We start from the raw sequence: 18,721 nt of genomic DNA on the forward strand, positions 1-18,721 counted from the left end.
AACAAGTGGCCTTGCCATTTGGACCACATGCTCCAGAAGACCCTGTAATGTGGGAGGAAGCTGTGGTGGGAATTGCCCTTGGCTGAAGAGAGCCCTTGCCCTGACTGAAGATGCCTGGTTCCCTTGCATGAACTCAAGACAATTCTGAAGAACCATCCTAGTTTCAAAGCTTCCCCGTAGACTCGGCTGAGGCCTTAGATGACACTGAATGGAAGCCCTACTTTGTCCTCTGCCTAGTCCTGCTTCCTTTCTTCCCTCCACAGATGTTGATCCTGAGAGCACTCCCTAGTAACTCTCTACATGCTAACCTCCATTTCAGAGTCAGCTTCTCGGGGAAACTTGAAGCAGGAGTAGATGCTAGCTGCTGCCTAGAAGAACCACATCTGTCACTGTCCTTGCCAGAAGATCTGATATCTGTGTGTATGGCCACCACCTCACACTGCTTACTTCTACATCCAAATCTCAGGTTGGGGTGACTGCTTGGAGAAACTGTAGTTAAAGAGAGTCCTGTAAATTTTGTAAATTTAGTATTTAGCCTTCCATCCTAGAAAAGGGTTTGAATGGGTTTAAGTTGGGTGAGACAATTTACAATATCTGCCATAGTCTATCCCTATATTATTATTATTTTTAAAAGATTTATTTATTGATTGATTGCTATGTTGGGTCTTCGTTTCTGTGCTAGGGCTTTCTCTAGTTGCGGTGAGCGGGGGCTACTCTTTGTTGCGGTGTGCGGGCTTCTTATTGCAGTGGCTTATCTTGTTGCAGAGCACGGGCTCTAGGCGTGTGGGCTTCAGTAGTTGTGGCATGTGGGCTCAGTAGTTGTGGCGGACGGGTTTCGTTGCTCTGCGGCATGTGGGATCTTCCCGGACCAGGGCTCGTACCAGTGTCCCCTGCGTTGGCAGGTGGATTCTTAACTACTGCGCCACCTGGGAAGCCCCACAATTATTTTTATCTGGCCAACTATTTGGGGGTGGAGTAGATAGTGAGAACAGTGAATCCTATTGGCATGTGACCATTGTCTTACTTTTTTTTTGGTTTTCAATAAATTTACCTCCTTGGTCAGAAGCAATGATGTATGTGGGATACCATGCTGGTGAATAAAGCATTCACTTAACAGATGCAAATGATCACACAAAAAAGCAACTGCAGGCAGGGTGGCCAAATCCATATCCAAAATAAACATCTGTGACTACAATAACTATGCACTTCATGATGTAAGGGATTCAGTGTAACTGGCCTTGCCAGGTGGCTGGCTAGTTCCTTATGTTAAGGTGGTCCTATTAGGGGCTCAGCGTTGGTTTCTGTTGGTTGGAGATTGGAAACTTAGTAATAGCAGGAGATAGTTTAGGCTTGGTGGAGGAAAAACCGTACATAACCCCATACATACAATCTCTTATTTCATAAGCCAACTAAGCATGGCTGAGTGAAGAGAGCTGACAAATATCTACAAAATAGGTCATCTTAATGACCTGATTATTGAATGCTTCCTTTGTAGAAGAATCCATTGTGAATATTGACATTGAACACAATTATCTCCATTCTCTTGGTATATATTCCAAATGGCCTATCTATCTGACTCTTTCCCAAGTCCCCTTGTTACCAATCTTCCAAACTTGTTTTTCCCATACATCTGACCAAACTATTAGCTGTGCCCATCATTTGAAGAGATTTCTACCTCCACTTATTTCTCCTAAGAGTCAAAGTGCACAATAGGATGTACTGCCCAAAGTTCTACCCACTTGTAAGCATTTTCCATCCTCTGTATTTTTGAGTCAGTCTTGGGTGAGACTGAAGTAGAACACTTACAGCTTGAGTGAGCATACTTATAGAACCTTCTCTAAACAAGGTTGAATATTTTATCCTCAGTCACCTGGTTATGGGGAGTTGCCAATGAGGTCCTAGATGTATGTTGGTGAAAGGATAAATGGGAGACGGGAGTAATACCTTGGGAGTGTGAAGCATCTGTTTGTCTCAAAAGGAAAATATCTATTTGCTGAAAAGACTTTGCTCCAAAATCCTTGGAGCTTTTTGTTTTTAATTATAATTATCCTATAGCCACAGTCTCCATATACCGTCCTGATCCACGAGGTCATAAGAGATAATAGGATTTATCGCCATTTAGCCTGGAAGAGCTGCCAAATCTTCTGTTTCTCTGGACTTTCACTACAAGCTGTAGGGGCTATTTTGTTAATGGGCTAGAATGGAGCACCTGAATCCCGAGAGACCTACCAAGCACTGTGGTAGGGAACAAAATGTTTAGCGAATTATTTCTTACTTTGGAATGAAGATACTGACTTTCTTGGACCACTGAAACCCCAGAAACCTCATAAAGAATAGATCTCTGAATGTACTTGGGTTTTAGCTCCCACCCTATGGCACGTCCACATCTTTCCAAGACATCTAGAGTACCTGTCACTTCCAATTCATTAGTCCTATTAGCACATTATCATCAATGTAGAAGTCCAGAGAGATGTCCTGTGGGCTGGTGATGATCAAGGTCTCAGCAGACTAAATTATGTCATGGGACCAGGGAGTTGACATAGCCTTGAAGGAAGTTGGTGAAAGTATAATGCTAAACCTTCCACGTGAAAGCAAACTTTCTGTAGACATAAAGGGTGAGGGGAGCTTTTTCAGGATAAGTAGGTACATTCCAGATGTTGATTTGCTCCCGTGATGAGTTCACACATGAAACATACCTGTTATGGAGTCATCAACTGAGAAAGCTTAGTAGTCTACTGTTATTCTCAAAAACAAATATATTTTCCAGAGATTAAGTCAAACGAATAAGTTAAAGGAGGTTATCATGGGAATAACTATACCTTGTATTTCATTTCTTTAATGATGGTACTATTCTCTATGATCCTCTAAGTGGTAACAGTATTCATTTTGGTTTACACTTTGGAAAGTGAGGGAGAGGTTCCAGAACTTCCAATTATCCTTTCCTTTTCTAGGATAGCCCTGCTCAGAATTCCAATGTAGGGGATTCATCCAGTTGCCTGGAGTAACTGTTACCTCTATTTGGGGGGAAACAGCAAGTGGACAATCTATTGTGATCTTAAAAACTCAGTGTTCAATTAGGTACCTTCAAAGATTCCTACTGTTCAAACAATTCTGATTCTTACTTTGATTCTGATGCCTGTTTTGGGAACCACATCCACCTCACCGCTGGCAGTTAAATGTTGCTACTTGGTCTCTGCCATCCCAGGATTTAATCATTCTCATTTAAACAAGAAAGCCATTTTCAATAGGGTTTTCTCCCACCTTCATTTCTGACCTGTAGAGAACAACTACCACTGCACTTTAAAAAACTGTTGACAATTGTCCCTTGCCAATGCACTGCTTAATGTCAAGGTTCACTGAGTATTCTCTGGGCCCTCTTGGTGGGTATAGTTAGGGAGTGGGCAAGCATATTGCACATGAAAATTCATCTCAACCTACCTATTTCCTTAAATCTTTAGGTTATTTCCTGAACACTGTATCAAGACATTTCTGGCATCTCAACCTCATTTCATGTACACCACCTCTGAGTCCAGGTTTCAGAAAAGCAAGTGAACAAACAAGACCACCATCTCGTTAAGCCAGAATCACTGGTAAGTGCAGCCATGTTGATTAATTCAAACTGACCTATAATTGTTTTCCTCCCTCTCTGATCTAGAAACTTTAGATGCCGTTCCCCCATATATTATCTATGTTCTTGACGATCTAAATTAGGAAACTGTTACAATCATGTTTGTCTTTTTTTCTTAAGCTTCATAAACTCAGGAATGCTGGAATATGACTGTAGTTACTTGCCTGGAGGCAATGAATGGTGGAAAGGGAGGAGGATAAGGAGAATTGGCATCTACTGCAAGTTATTTACCTGAGGTGAGATTATTACAGACTCTTAAAGAAAGATAGTCACAACTTCAACATATAGGAGAGCCCAGCCTGATGCTAGGGTAGCTCAGTGGGACCTGGCAATTCAGGTACTCATTGTAGTTAAATCCTCCCAAATATCCCCTTTCCAGTTGTGGGTGGAGGTGGCAGGGTACCAAGCAATCCAAAATTTCACATCAGGGAACTAATATGAATGTAAATTCACTTATGTCATAATTCAGAGACACTTAAGATCAGACTCTACCTCTCATTTTTGGTTATGTTGCACAAAAAAATGTGGCTGTCAAGAGATCAAATGTCTTCAGGGCCATTACAGTAACTTCTTGGTCTCTGACCATGCCTGCAGCCAAGAACTTAAAACCTTGATGTTACCTTTTTCTTTCTTTAAGCACTCCAGTACAATTAGAATTAGTCAATCCACCACATAGACTTTATATTTTTTTCTTTTTTTTTTGGCCACGCAGTGTGGCATGTGGAATCTTAGTTCCCCTAAGGATCGAACCCGTGCCCCCTGCAGTGGAAGCATGGAGTCTTAACCACTGGACCACCAGGGAAGTCCGGGACTTTATATTTCTTATGTCCCTCCATTCTGTTCTCTTTTAGCAGCATTCTAGTGCATCCGGTGACTACATGTAAATGCTTAGGCAACTTCCACTGCTGAGCCCCATCCTCTATCATAATCAGATCCTCAGTGCCTTCAAATCCAACCAAGTCAGACAACCAATCTCAGATTTCTACTCCCCTCACCTGAAAAGCCCCCTCTGTTACCAATTAATTTATCCATCAGAATTCACACTAATCAGTTTAAGAAGACACTAGGTAGTTTAAAGAAGCTTCAGGAGGGCCAGAGAACCAGGCTTGGATGATTGCTACATAGAGAGGAACACAGCAGCTTTGCGTTAAGTCCTACATAGACATGTTTTGAAGAAAACACTCCTGGTATTACCTTCTGTCGTTTGGAACCTGTAACCATAGGAACTGTACTCCAGAAACTCTACCATAGCTGCCCTGGAAGAATTGGATGTTTCTGCTTTCCAGATCTGATCTCCCCCTTCATGTCCACTGCTCACATTGTTCACTTCCACCCTTGAGTTCTGAGTGGTCACGTCTGCTTGGCAGAAGCTAGATCTCATGAGGACCCCTGAGCTGCAAGGGAGTCTGGGAAACGTGGAGTTCAGCTTCTGGTCTCTATAGTACAAGAGGTCAAGCTACAAGGATGTTATATAAACGCTTAGGTGCTCAACTTATTGTTCATACTGTTAAAGGAGCTGTCAAACCTCTGACCCTTTACTCCATTTGATTAAATTCAGCAGATAGTATAGGCAGGTCAGGTGAGAGTCAAGGTGGCTGAATTAGCTGTGAGTCATTTCTTCTTAAATATTAGGAATCTTAAAGGAAGAGTGGAGCTATCAACAAGGCACTAGAATTAAGATATAAAATAGAAAGCAGATATATCAAACATTACAGCAAGGAAGGAAAAGAAGTCAATATTTACAAAACAAAGAACTCATGGCATTTTTCCCCAATCTTCTAAGGTATGACAATGGTACAACCAAGAATAACAAAGAATGGGAACTAGAAAAAAATGAATTGCAGTTTCTTTTAATTTTCATTCATATATAAATCCTCTGTTCTTAGATTTTAAAATAAAAACAGCAACAGGAACTTAGCTTTGGGCAAAACTGGAAATAATTCACGTGGTTATATTGATACTTCTTTGAAAACAAGATTTAATTTTTTAAGGTTCAAATAAATATAATTCAAAGTAATGTAATGATAATCATGAATGAATGATAAGTGGAAGGGGGACATCTTAAATTGATGATAAGATGGTAATTATTTTGGGGGCAAGTTCCTATTTGCTACATCTAGAAAGTTAGAATCATAAAATCAGGATATGAAAATTAAAAGGAACCTCAAAACCAGTCTAATTTTTCACTGCAAGGCAGAATCCTTTCTATTGTCCCCTGACACATGATTCATCTTCTATCATCTACCTGAATATTTCTGGGAACAAAGAACAAATTGCTGAATTGGTTATCAAATGAGAAATCCATTTGATTTGGTATAACTTTTTCTTAGTGAAGTCTTACTGTTTGTTATCCAGTGATTATTGTTTTCTAAGTTCTCATAATTTATGTGATCTCTTTTATTTATTAATGTAGTTAGCAAACTTATTAAACTTCTCAATAAGGGTGAAAAGATTTTTAAAAATTAATTTCAATGTGTCATATATCTTCTACTTATAATCAAAATTAAACGTGTTAAGAGGATTAGCCCCTTGGGTAGTTTCCAACCTTCCCACCTAAACCCCCATTTAGTTCTCTAACTGTATTAAACAATGGGCACTGCTAAGAGAAAAGTTTTCAAATCCCCAAAGAAAATAAAAATTCATTCATGTATTTTATTTTAATGCATTATATACTGAAGAAGAAAAGACAGGGGGAAGTACAATGGTTGTTTATAAGGTTGATTTATACTGATTTACCTGTTACTGAAAGGGTTATGAAACTGCACTGATATCGAAACCTCAGATAAATTCAGTTACATAAATATCATCAGTTGTGAGATTAACCTCTTCCCACTGTGGCAATCGTTCTGGTTAAGATTCTTTTGGATTGCAAAGGACAGAGAATCGTTAAACTGGCTGATTCGAAAGAAAGAATTTATTGGCTCTTATACATAACTGAAAAGGTGATTGATTCAGACATGGCTGAATCTGGGTGCTCAAATGATACAATTAACAAGCTCTCACTCTGATTCTGTCTCATGCACCTTTGGCTGACTCTTCCTCATTGATGATGGTGATAGTCAAGTGCCACCATTTAATCACTCCACTAGAAAGTAAGAATGCCTCATTTCTAATAATACCAGCTAAACTTCTCTGGCTAACTTTCACGAGCTCAAGGCGGTTCACATGCCTGTTTCTGAAACTCTTCACTCTGGCCTGAGAAGTTGAATAGGCTGATTTGCCAGCGTGAGTGAGTGTACTGCTGCGGATAGGAAGGACTGAGGATAACCATGAACTGTACAAAGCCTCCAGCTGACCAGGCGGTGCAGCCCCGGCTATCTGCTGGGCAAGCCTGGTGTTTTGGTGCTGCACATGGGCTTCATCTGCCTGGGGGGAGGGGTGTATTACTTGAATTTGCACAAAGGCATCCTATGGACTAGCTGTGGCCCTGGAGCCATGGATGTGCATCACTTGGACAGTGAATGGGAGAGGGTAGTCCTCTGGTTGAAAATCAGGTGCTGTTTCTATACTAAGGAAAAATGGACACTGGGCAAACAGCTATCAGAGGCACACTACAGAAAAAATGCCATCACACGACTGCCATTAGTGTAAGTCTGAATGTCTTGTAGGTCCAGCTCAACTCAATTTAAACCTACTCAACTCAGTTTAATCCAATCCAACAATTATTGATCTCTTTTTTTAAAATTTTTATTCTATATTGGAGCATAGGTGATTAACAATGTTGTGTTAGTTTTAGGTGTACTGTTGATCTCTTATAGGCCAAAAAGCGTGTTTGTGTCTGTGTGTATGTATGTGTGTGTTGGGTAGATGGGTAAGGAGGCACTACCAAAAACAACAACAACAACAACAAAAAAGCAACGGACAGAAGAAAACTGTTCCTTTAGGAGCATCAAAAATTCTAACTTTTGGGCTTTCCTGATGGTGCAGTGGTTAAGAATCCACCTGTCAATGCAGGGGACAAGGGTTCGAGCCCTGGTCCGGGAAGATCCCACATGCTGTGGAGCAACTAAGACCACGAGCCACAACAACTGAGCCTGCGCTCTAGACCCCAGGAGCCACAACTACTGAGCCCATGTGCCACAACTACTGAAGCCCGTGCTCCGCAACAAGAGAAGCCACCACAATGAGAAGCCTGAGCACCACGACGAAGAGTAGTCCCCGCTCGCCACAGCTAGAGAAGAGCAAGCGCGCAGCAACGAAGACCCAATGCAGCCATAAATAAATAAATAAACAAATTTATAAATAAAAAAATAAAACTCCCTTCTTAAAAAAAATTCTAACTTTGTCAACTATGAAATTTTTTTCTTTTTAAAGTCGACTTTAATAATTTAAAAATTCTCATGCAAAATCAAAGATGGTAGAGTGTAAATATTCCTTTAGTTTTTTTTTAGAAAAATCATGCGTATTTAAGTGAATTACACATCTATTATATGTTCAAATATGATTACACTCTGATAAACTCACAAAATTGAGGGATCTAAAAATAAATATTTACTCCATTATATTTGTTATCGTTATATCAGTCCTTACTTCCTAACGTTACCAAGTCCAAGCGTGAACTGCTTGCCACACGACAGGCCGATAAATCAAGAAACCAGGTGTCGGGGCAAGGAATAGTGACTTTATCTGGAAAGCCAGCGGACCGAGAAAATGGCCCAAAGAACCATCTTAACCAGTTAGAAGTCAGGCTTCTTTTACACTAAAAAGGGAGGGGGCGTGGCTGGTTGTTACCCACGTCTTGGTGCCAACTCCTTTGTTCCTGCAGCCGTCCCTGTAGGTGTGCTCACAATGCTCCTATTAACCCAGCACAACTGTTTTCCGTTCTGCAACTTTGTATCTTTACATGAAGGGTACCTTTATATGAAGGGAAAAGTGTTATGTCTTTAAAGGTCAGAGCCTTGAGGGTGGGCTATCGTGTATATTTCAGGCTATAGGCAACACTGTTTCACCAAGACGCATAGCTTGCATGACTAAGCACAGGCAACAGAGCACAATGCTGGAGCTAAAGGAATAGGTCCAATATGGAGTCAGGTTTGTTCTTCTCTCTTACACTAGCAGTCTGAAATAGCAGCCAAATATGTAGCCGGTAGGTCATCTTATGTTTTCACGTGCTCTTTAAATACCGTTTAGCTTTATTTTAAGATTATTGCTAGTAACTCAGTTTGCTTTAAAAATTGAATTAGCCTTTTATTTCTGTGAAGAAAAAAACTCAACACCCAGAGCGTGCGTTAACTTTCAACCTTGGGGAAAGCACAAAATAAACAGCAAGTTGATAATATTATCTAGTCAAAGTAAAACAAGGGGGAGGGGCGCGTGGGGAGAGAGGGGCGGGCAGTAATCAAATGCCAAATGCGATTTGTTTTTTTTTTATTTCAGCACTTAGGGAGCATCGGTGAGAACTCCCTCCTTCAAAGTCAAAAAAATATCTAGCACCCGAAAAAATTTACGTCTGGTTCTTTCTAGATAAAAGAGAACAGGATTTAAGTGAGTACATACTTAAGGTTAAGTGAGTAAATCCTTGCGGAGGTGGGGGGGGGGGAAGGTAACCACCCCTGTGGAACTTTGGAACTTTTGTCTTTTACTTGAAACGCAGCAGCGGCGTGAATTTTTCTGTTCCTTGGTCGGTAATCGGGCGAACCTGCGTGCCAGGCTGCGGACACCTTGTTGGGTCCGGGACGGAGGGCGACGATGGTGTGGAGGACGTGATGACGACGTGCAGAAATGAAAGCGATGACAAAAGCTCGCGAGGCCTGAGCGCTTCGGTGGCCGGGCCGCTCCCGCGGCCGCAGAGGCCCCGGGGCCGCCGGGCCAGCGCGCGGCGGGGACGGCGGGCGCGTCAATGGGCCCATTCAGGCCGGCGCGGCGCGGGGGTTGAGAAGTTAAGGGGCGGGAGGTGGCGCGCCGAGGCCGCGGCCGCGCCATTTGCATTTCAATGAAACCCGCCTGTTGACTCAGTGCCCGGCGCTTCCGCAGCTCCCACCAGAATCTGCCTTTGTTGGTTTTAGCTCCGGTCAAGTCCACTTCTTGCAGCGGGGGAGCCGCGCTCATTGAGTTTGTGTAGTCAGGCAGAACACTCGACAGGAAGGAAGGAGGAAGGGGTGCTCCGCGCGGCCATTGTCTGGGCAACCGGGCTTAAGCAGCCGAGTGACTATTTAATCTAGAAGGTGCACTTGAATCCCTTGCAAATCCTCTCAGTGTGGAGCAGGGGGCACCCAGACAGGGACAGATGGTGCAGGACCCCTTTGTTTAAAAATATGGAAATACGCTTTTTCATTTACTTAAGGTAGCCCCGCTCTTTTTAACTGTTGCTATTCCCCCGTGTTGCATTGTGCAGGAGAGACCCGAAGCGGCTAATGGGTCTGGTCAGCCCTGCCCGAGCGGCCCCAATTTTTTTTTTTTAATGTAATAGCTGGAATTGAGTTTGCTATGTTTGGCATAGTTACAGTAAGAACCCCTCTTACCTTTCTGGTGTCTTCTGAGTTGGGCACAGAGCAGCCCAGGGAAGTTTGTTTAAAAGTCTTGCAAGATCTCTTTTCAGAGGCCCCCTCCCTTTCTTTTTTCACATTAAGCATCAAATTCAGAGGGCTCAGGGTGCTTCAAGTGCAGCGAGGGGCGGAGGGAGAATGTCTTGTTCTGTGTCTCCTGCTGCTTTGCCGTGACCTCTTGGGCCATGAAGCACGGTGAAGGGTGACCCACTTGGGTTTCCAGAGCCGGAAGGACGCTGTGGCTCGGGCCGCACATGTGGTTCTGCTTCCACAGCTGTAATTTAGAGTATGTTCAACATCAGGCTTTGGAAATGTGCACACATGCTTGCAGTATATTAGAAAAGTGGAAGATTCTGCCTACAGAGCCCTTGAGCTTGCTGACATGTCACAAGATGGATTTTCTGATTATCCTGACGACATAGAGGACTACATTTTTATCGGGTCTCGGGGCACATTTGGGAACATTAGAACACACCCCAAGTTAGTCGGAAATGAGGTCAACCAACTGTCCACACATGTGACCTATTTTTCCTGTCCTGGCTTTTGTTTAAAACATGGCAGTCATGGCCCTGCCGGACTCTTCTAGCCACGGTAATACAAATCAATTAAAGGAAGAAATTTGAATAGATAACTGGTAAAAAAAAAAAAATCAGATGGTTTTCCATTTCAGCACAGATTATACAGGAAGCAGATTATTGTCTTGTGGTTTTGAAGGTAGGATGAAGCTGACACATTAGAAAATAGATTGTTGAAGTATTTTAATCTTGAGGTGTTTAAATGTTGGGCATCTTAATACATTTATATAAAGAAACAGATGTCTCTTTGGTGTGTAATTCAAATCAAACGTTTGACTCTGTGAAATGCTCATAATCCCAACTGTCTCTTACCTGCCATGACTGCAGACTCTCTGCCCTCAAGTTGTTCTGACATGCTCTCTCTAAGAACATAGACAGCGTACATACAACACCTGGATCTGTGAATTAATTACTACCTAGGCCAGCACCAAGAGCCTTTCTAAGTGGCCAAGTGCAAGGATCTTCTGTTTCTTATCCAAGTATCAAAGCCCCAAGTCCATGAATTGACCCTTTACTATGAATTCCTGCTTCATTTCTATTTCACTCAGCCATTTTAGAGGAGGAAAGAGCCAGAATCAGGTGTCAGCCAGCAGGTGTAGCTTATAATTTATATTTTTTGAAGAAAAATCTGCCTAAGCTGGTTTCAAGTTATCAAAAGATATAGAAATTAAGAAATTCTAAAAAGATGTAGGAATTAAAACTGGGGACGTGGGTGGGAGGGTCAGTGATTTTACATGCTTAAGCGTTGCTCAGTAAACAAATTTGTTTAGAAGTTCAAAAGTCAAAAGAGCTTTGCTTGGAGTTTGAAAATTTTATAGGTTTTCCTTCCAAATAGTGAAAAATGGAACATGATATTATTATTATTCCACAGGCAGGTGTGAGAGCTTGAGCATATTTTCTTGGCTTCCTTTTTTTTTATTTATTTATAAATTTATTTATTTATTTATTTATTTTTGGCTGTGTTGGGTCTTCGTTTCTGTGCGAGGGCTTTCTCTAGTTGCGGCAAGCGGGGGCCACTCTTCATCGCGGTGCGCGGGCCTCTCACTATCGCGGCCTCTCTTGTTGCGGAGCACAGGCTTCAGACGCGCAGGCTCAGTAGTTGTGGCTCACGGGCCCAGTTGCTCCGCGGCATGTGGGATCTTCCCAGACCAGGGCTCGAACCCATGTCCCGTGCATTGGCAGGCAGATTCTCAACCACTGCACCACCAGGGAAGCCCTCTTGGCTTCCTTTTGATTTTATATAATGAGCCTTTCGTTGGACTTCATGGCAGTGATGGTCTCCCTCTCTGATCCTGATTAAAACCATGAAACCCCACATACTCACTGATATTTGTCATTTTATTTTGGTTGGTAAGTGAATTTTGGTGATAAAAGTGTGAAGCCACAAGTTCCCCAAAGCACTGGAATGCAGTGAAAAGGAAGCTACCCCATCTAGCAAAGATTTGGATTTAAGTTGAACCTGAGGCTTCATGCTCACTCACAGTTCACAAATGATGCCCACTCACCTAGCCCAGGGGGATGAAACTGGGGGCACCCACATTCAGTTGAGTGAAGGATTCTCAGAATGTTCCTAAGGCCAATGTGTTGTATGGGACCAACCTGGGCCTCTGTTGAAGATCAGAGAATGAGACTGTGTATTCCCATAGGGAAAGGCAGCTTCAGCAACTGACCCTATTTATGGGAGAGGATTTGGCCAGCAGGGACATGAATTCAGAGGCTTTCGTTATGAATCAATTCCTATGAGACTACCACAGCTGGGTTGAAGGTGTTCAAATGGAAGTGTTACTTTTAGTTTCTGCATCGCTTGGGTTTGTCCAGAATGAAAGTACTTATAGTGACCTTCCATACGAGACAGAGGATTGTTTAGAAGTGTGCACTAAAATTTCCATTCGGGTGTGGACTTAGTTTAGGAAAGTTCTCCAAGTCATAAGCTGTCTTCCCCCAAAGCACGACACATTCCCAGATGCCAGCCATATAAGATTCGTGTTGTGTCTTACCTGATCTCTGCAGTGGTTGACGGTATTGACTGCTTCCTCTTTGAGAAGCACCTTCCTTGGCTTCGATGACAGAACTCTCTCCTGGCTTTTCTCCTACCTCTCTGGCCTCTCCTTCTTAGTCTTCCTTGCAGGCTCTTCGCCCCTTTGCTCATCCCTTATTGTGCTCTCGTGAGGGTTCTGTCTTTGGTTCTCACCTCTTCTGTACATTCTCCTTCGTGAGATTTCTAGGAGACCTTTCTTAAATACACTATGTGTCCTCCTGCCTCAGGGCCTTGAACATGTGGTTTTCTCTGCTTAGAATGTTCTTTCTCCAGATACCTGGCTTATTTCTTTATTTAGTTCTCTACTCAAATGTCACCTTTCAAATGAAGCTTCCCTTGTTATCCATAGAAAATAGCAGGTATCCAGTCAGGGTCAGGACTAGGATAAGGCAAGCAAGGTGCCCAGGGCACACAACTTAAGGAGGCGAGTTCAGGGTCAGCACCTGAGAATGTGTGCCTCCTTACATTTGGTACCCTGGGCATCTTGCTTGCCTCACCGGTCCTGACCCTCTACCTGTACTGAGTCACTCTCTAGTCTCTTAGTTTATCTTTCTTCACAGATATTATTATAACTAACATATATATATAATTGATAATTGTATGTCTCTCCACCCTTGTCCCACTCACACCATTAGAATGTGGGCCATGTTGGAGGAGGGCCCTTATCTGTTTTGGTTTTTGCTCTATCTCCTGAGCCTAGAACAGAGCTCAGAATGTAGTAGGTATTCATCATACATTTATGTTTAAATGAATATAGTGTATAAATGCCTACCACTCATATTATTGATGACTCAAATGCACAGGGACTACCCTGGTGGCTCAGTGGTTAAGAATCTGCCTGCCAATGCAGGGGACATAGGTTCGAGCCCCGGTCTGGGAAGATCCCACATGCCGTGGAGCAACAAAGCCCATGCGCCACAGCTACTGAGCCTGTGTTCTAGAGCCTGCGAGCCACAACTGCTGAAGCCTGCGTGCCTAGAGCCCGTGCTCTGCAACAAGAGAAGCCACCACAATGAGAAACCCACGCACTGCAACGAAGAGTGGCCCCTGCTCGCTGCAACTAGAGAAAGCCCGTGCACAGCAACAAAGACCCAATGCGGCCAAAAATATATAAATAAAATAACAAAACAAAACAAAACAAAAAAACACTCAAATGCACAAAAACAAGGTTTATAAATGGACCTCTCCCCTCGGATGTTCCACAAGCTTTTCAAACTCACTGTGTCCAAAACTGCATGTATCACCTTTCACTCCCAAACCTACCTCCCACCTAACTTTCCTTAGTAGCTGCATCTAGCTCAGATTAAAATGCTAGAGATGTGGTGACTCGGGCCTATCAAGTTTGCTCCCTAAATAACTCTTGTCTTCCTCCGCCTCCCTCCCTGTTGCCCTGCTTTAATTCGGGCTCTCCTCCCTTCCTCCTGGGAAAACTGCCGGTCCCCATCCAAGTGATAGCTTCTTGTTCTCTGCTTAAAACGTCTGGCACACTGCTGTGAAGTGAGCTCTCTAAACCACCTATCTGATCATGCCACTTCCTTATCTTCAGATCCTTCCCTGTAGCCCTGTAGGTTTGAAGATACCATTCACATTGCCATCGGTCTGCTGACTCTTGCCTGGGAGTCTCCTGCTGTGCCCTCCCTCTCTTCCTGCTCCTGTGATCTACCCTCCCTCCCCCCCAACCCCACCTCACCCCCAACCCCACCTCACCCCCCACCCCCCTCCCCCCCACCGCAAGCCACACACTTGGTGCCCAGTCACAGAGGATTTGGAAGTTTGGAGTACTCTGTCCTCCTAACTGCTGCTCTGCCATTGCCTGGCTAACCTCTACTACCTATCCATTCATCCTCAGTGGAATGGGCAATTTGAGCTTCCCTCTGCCCCTCAAGTTGTTTTGTAATTTTCTGTTTACCTACCCCGCTCCCCATCCCACTGAGAACACCTTAAGGACGGGAACTGGGTCTTTCGTTTTTGCACACCCAGTGTAGAGTGGACCCTCCATGTCGTTTGTTGAATGAATGTATAAATTCATTTCAAGATTATTTTGTTATGTAGGGTAAGGTACAGCTCTAAATGACTTTTTCCTTACTTGTTATCTGTTGATTCCGACACTGTTTTAAAAAATCCTTCCTTACTCCCTTGCGTGAGGAGCTTACTTGGTCATATGTTACATTCTTACAAATAGTTGTACGTGATTCCAGTTTTCCCTTTTGTCCTCTTGATTTACATATCCATTCCTACATCAGTAACACTCCAGTTTAGACTTCCTCAGCCACTATTTTACCAGAATATTCCTGGGTTTCGTCCGTGTTTATTTTCCTAAATACATTTTGGTATCGGATGTTTTATTGATTATTTTACTACAAAAATCCAGTTAGAGTTTTAATTGGAGTAGTTAACTGAAAATTAATTTTGAAAGAACAGGACTCTTCTTCATTTTATCCTCATTGTGAGGTTGGTTAGTTGCTAGTTTAAGAGTAATCAGATAACAGAAAAACCACATCAGAAACTGGCGTCAAGGAGTTCCTGGTGGCCTAGTGGTTAGGATTCCAGGCTTTCATTGCCCTGGCCTGGGTTCACTCCCTGGTCGGGGAACTAGATACTGAGTGCCACAGAGCACGGCAAAACAAAAACCAAAACAAACCCCCCAAAAAACAACCACCAAAACCTGGTGTCAAGTGACAGCCACGTTTTTAAGCGAATCGCTCTACTTCCTCATGACAGAATTCATAGCCTCGTGCTTCTCATGTCATTATATGCTCTTGCCTTCCCAGGAGTATATGATCTGTCCAGCAAGCTAACATTAATTGTCTTTTAAAACTCCCTAATAGAAATAGGCAATGTCTTTCATGTACCATTTCAGTGTTAGATAGAATATTATGGGTGGAATATTCTTCCCTTTGTCCCATCCTAGTATTTGAAAACAAATTCATCCTATTTTCTTAGTGGAGACGTGAAACAGCTGGCCACCATCCCGTTTCTACAAACTCTCCTTATACTTTCAACTGGTAACAGGGAAATGCCTCTTTAGCTCAGTTTGTCTGAACATTTATTTTGTGGGACCTTCTAAACATCCATAAATTTTACACAAACCGTTTGAACATTTTACATGATTAATCTTCTATTGTTTATCTAATGCAGGACGCCGCACACTACCCGAAACTCCGATTATAAAGAGAGGGCCATAACCTTGGGGGAGTCTGGGCTTAGTGTTCACTGTGTCATCAGCCTTTCTCATCCCCTTGTTTGTATTAAGGGATTAAAATCATAGTCATTTTGTTTTTTGCCTTGCTTATTTTAAGTCTCTAGTTTTGTGTGTGTGTTTTTTTTTTTTTGCTGGGAATAGAGTCTAAACTTTCTAATTTAAGCGAAGGGGTTTATGAGCCCCTGGGGCAAAGATTTCATTCCATAGCCTTGAAGTTGGAAGCAGGGAGATGATTTGGTTCATTGATTTCTCTTCTAAGTCTGTTTCTTTCTAGTTCTCTAGCCCCTGATCCCTATCTGCCAGGGGAGTAGTTAATAATTTTTACTCATATCCTCTGGCTTTCAATTAATAAGTACTCAGGTGGTCTGATTTAAGGCATGCTTTAAGTTTGTTTAGCCACTTCCATGAGCCCACAGCTGCAATGTATTTCAGGTAAAGTCATTGATAGTGTATAAGGATGACAAAACTTGGTTTACATTATCATGGAATTATTTAATTTTTGAACCTGGTTAATTTTACAAAAATAGATGTTTTTAAAAAAGTTACCTAGAACCATAGCCATGGAAACCCATTCTCACTTCGACTTCCATGCGGTGTATTTTTTAAACTGCTTGAGACAGCTGAGTTTTAAACCACTGTCAATCAAAAACAAACAACAAACAAACAAACAAACAAACCAAAAACAACCCAACTTACCCAGTTGGACCGCGGGTTACCTGCTTTTCCTCCAGTTCTCTGGCAGGAGAAAACAGCGTCCTATGCAGAAACATGAACAGTGCAGGTCAGTTTTTAAACAGAAAACAACTTTATAAACAGTGAGTGCATTCAGGGTGCACGCCCTGGGCTACACAGGTCCGGTCCAGCACATGTGCAGAGTCTGTAGGAGACTAAACAGAACACAATGTGTTTGTTCTACAGTGATGACTTTGGAGAGCTCTATACTTATTTCAGGGATGCTGCCATTACTGAAGATTATTTTTTTGTTTTTTGCTTTTGGAACTCCCCTCTAGGAAATGCTTTTAAACTTTCTAACCCAAAACATTTCACAAATCTGTCCATTTATTGTCATCCCTACAGCCCATGTCCTAATTTAGATGCTTACCATCTCAATCTTGATTATGGAAACATCTTCTCAATTAGTTTTATGCCCGGTTATTATACTCCTACAATTAATTCTTTGCACAGTTGCTAAAATTATCTTTTTTCTTTTTTCTGACCATATCCCTTAACATGACATTCAAGGCTTTCCACAGTCTGATCTTGTTCTACTTTTCTAGCCTTTTCTTCTCTCTATCCTCTTCATACATCCTATTTCCAGCCAGGTATTAAAATTTAGACTGACCTTGCGTTTCCATTTGCCTGGGACAGTCTGGGTTTGCATCTGCTGTCCTGGGGTCCTGTCTAGTTTAACATTTTTAGCACTTTCAAAGGTGTCCTAGTTTGTTAATAAATTATATGGTCACTCCTTGGTATTTTTTTTTTAAGATTTTTTTATGTGGACCATTTTTAAAGTGTTTTACTGAATTTGTTACAATATTGTTTCTGCTTTTATGTCTTTTGGCTGTGAGGCATGTGGGATCTTAGCTCCCCGACCAGGGATTGAACCCGCACCCCCTGCATTGGAAAGCAAAGTCTTAAGCACTGGACCACCAGGGAAGCCCCACTCCTTGGTATTTTTAAACAGCTTTATTGAGACATAATTACGTACCATTAAGTTTATCCACTTAAAGTGTACAATTCAGTGGTTTTTAGTATATGTACAGAGTTGTGAAACCATTACCTTAATGCAAATTTAGAACATTTTTATCACCCCAAAATGAAACTTTGTACCCATTAGCAGTGATTTCGCATCTTACCCCCACTCTCCCCATCCTATCTCCCAGCCTCAGGCAACCACTAATCAACTTTTTGTCTCTACAGATTTGCCTATTTTTAATATTCAACGTACATGGTATTATACAATATGTGTTTTGTGTGTGTGTGTGTGTGTGTGTGTGTGTGTGTGTGTGTGTGTGTGGCTTCCTTCACTTAGCATAATTAAAAAAAAAAAAAAATTTATTTATTTTTCTTTCTTTATTTTTGGCTGCGTTGGGTCTTCGGTGCTGCATGCGGGCTTTCTCTAGTTGCGACGAGCAGGGGCTACTCTTTGTTGTGGTGCACGGGCTTCTCACTGCGGTGGCTTCTCTTGTTGCAGAGCACGGGCTCTAGGCACGCGGGCTTCAGTAGTTGCGGCTCGCGGGCTCAGTAGTTGTGGCTCGCGGGCTCTAGAGCGCAGGCTCAGTAGTTGGGGCGCACAGGGTTAGTTGCTCTGTGGCACATGGGATCTTCCTGGACCAGGGCTTGAACCTGTGTCCCCTGCATTGGCAGGCGGATTCTTAACCACTGCACCACCAGGGAAGTCCCTAGCATAATATTTCTGATGTAGTATGTATCATGTGTCAGTAGTTCATTCCTTTCTATGACCAAATTAAGTTCCATTGTATGGCTATACCACATTTTATTTATCCATTTATCAGTTGAAGGACATTTGGATTGTTTCCAGTTTTTGAGTACTATGAATAATGCTGCTGTGAACATTAGTGTACAAGTCTTTGTGTGGATATATGTTTTAATTTCTCTTGAGTATACACCTAGGATTGGAATTGCTTGGTCAGACGCTAACTACGTGTGTAACATTTTGAGGAATTGCCCACCTGTTTCCCAAAGCCGCTGCTGCTCCATTTTATATTCCCACTGGTAATTTATGAGAGTTCCAATTTCTCCACGTCTTCACCAACACTTGTTATTGTCTGT

The 18,721-nt window shown here is 42.4% G+C and overlaps 1 protein-coding gene across 1 annotated transcript; it reads right to left on the reverse strand.

Moving 5' to 3' along the window:
• Positions 1–611: 611 nt before the first annotated feature.
• LOC309628390 (uncharacterized protein) lies at positions 612–18,171 on the reverse strand. The gene is made up of 3 exons (XM_082391420.1): positions 16,625–18,171; positions 9,211–10,387; positions 612–9,087 (listed from the first exon to the last, which is right to left on the reverse strand). Exons 2-3 carry the CDS (start codon positions 9,674–9,676, stop codon positions 9,008–9,010), a joined length of 546 nt encoding a protein of 181 aa, XP_082247546.1. The 5' UTR covers positions 9,677–10,387; positions 16,625–18,171; the 3' UTR covers positions 612–9,007.
• Between the last annotated feature and the right edge of the window lie 550 nt (positions 18,172–18,721).

This window comes from Balaenoptera borealis (assembly GCF_965194805.1).
Source record: "Balaenoptera borealis genome assembly, chromosome: 4".
Classification (NCBI taxonomy): Eukaryota; Metazoa; Chordata; class Mammalia; order Artiodactyla; family Balaenopteridae; genus Balaenoptera; species Balaenoptera borealis.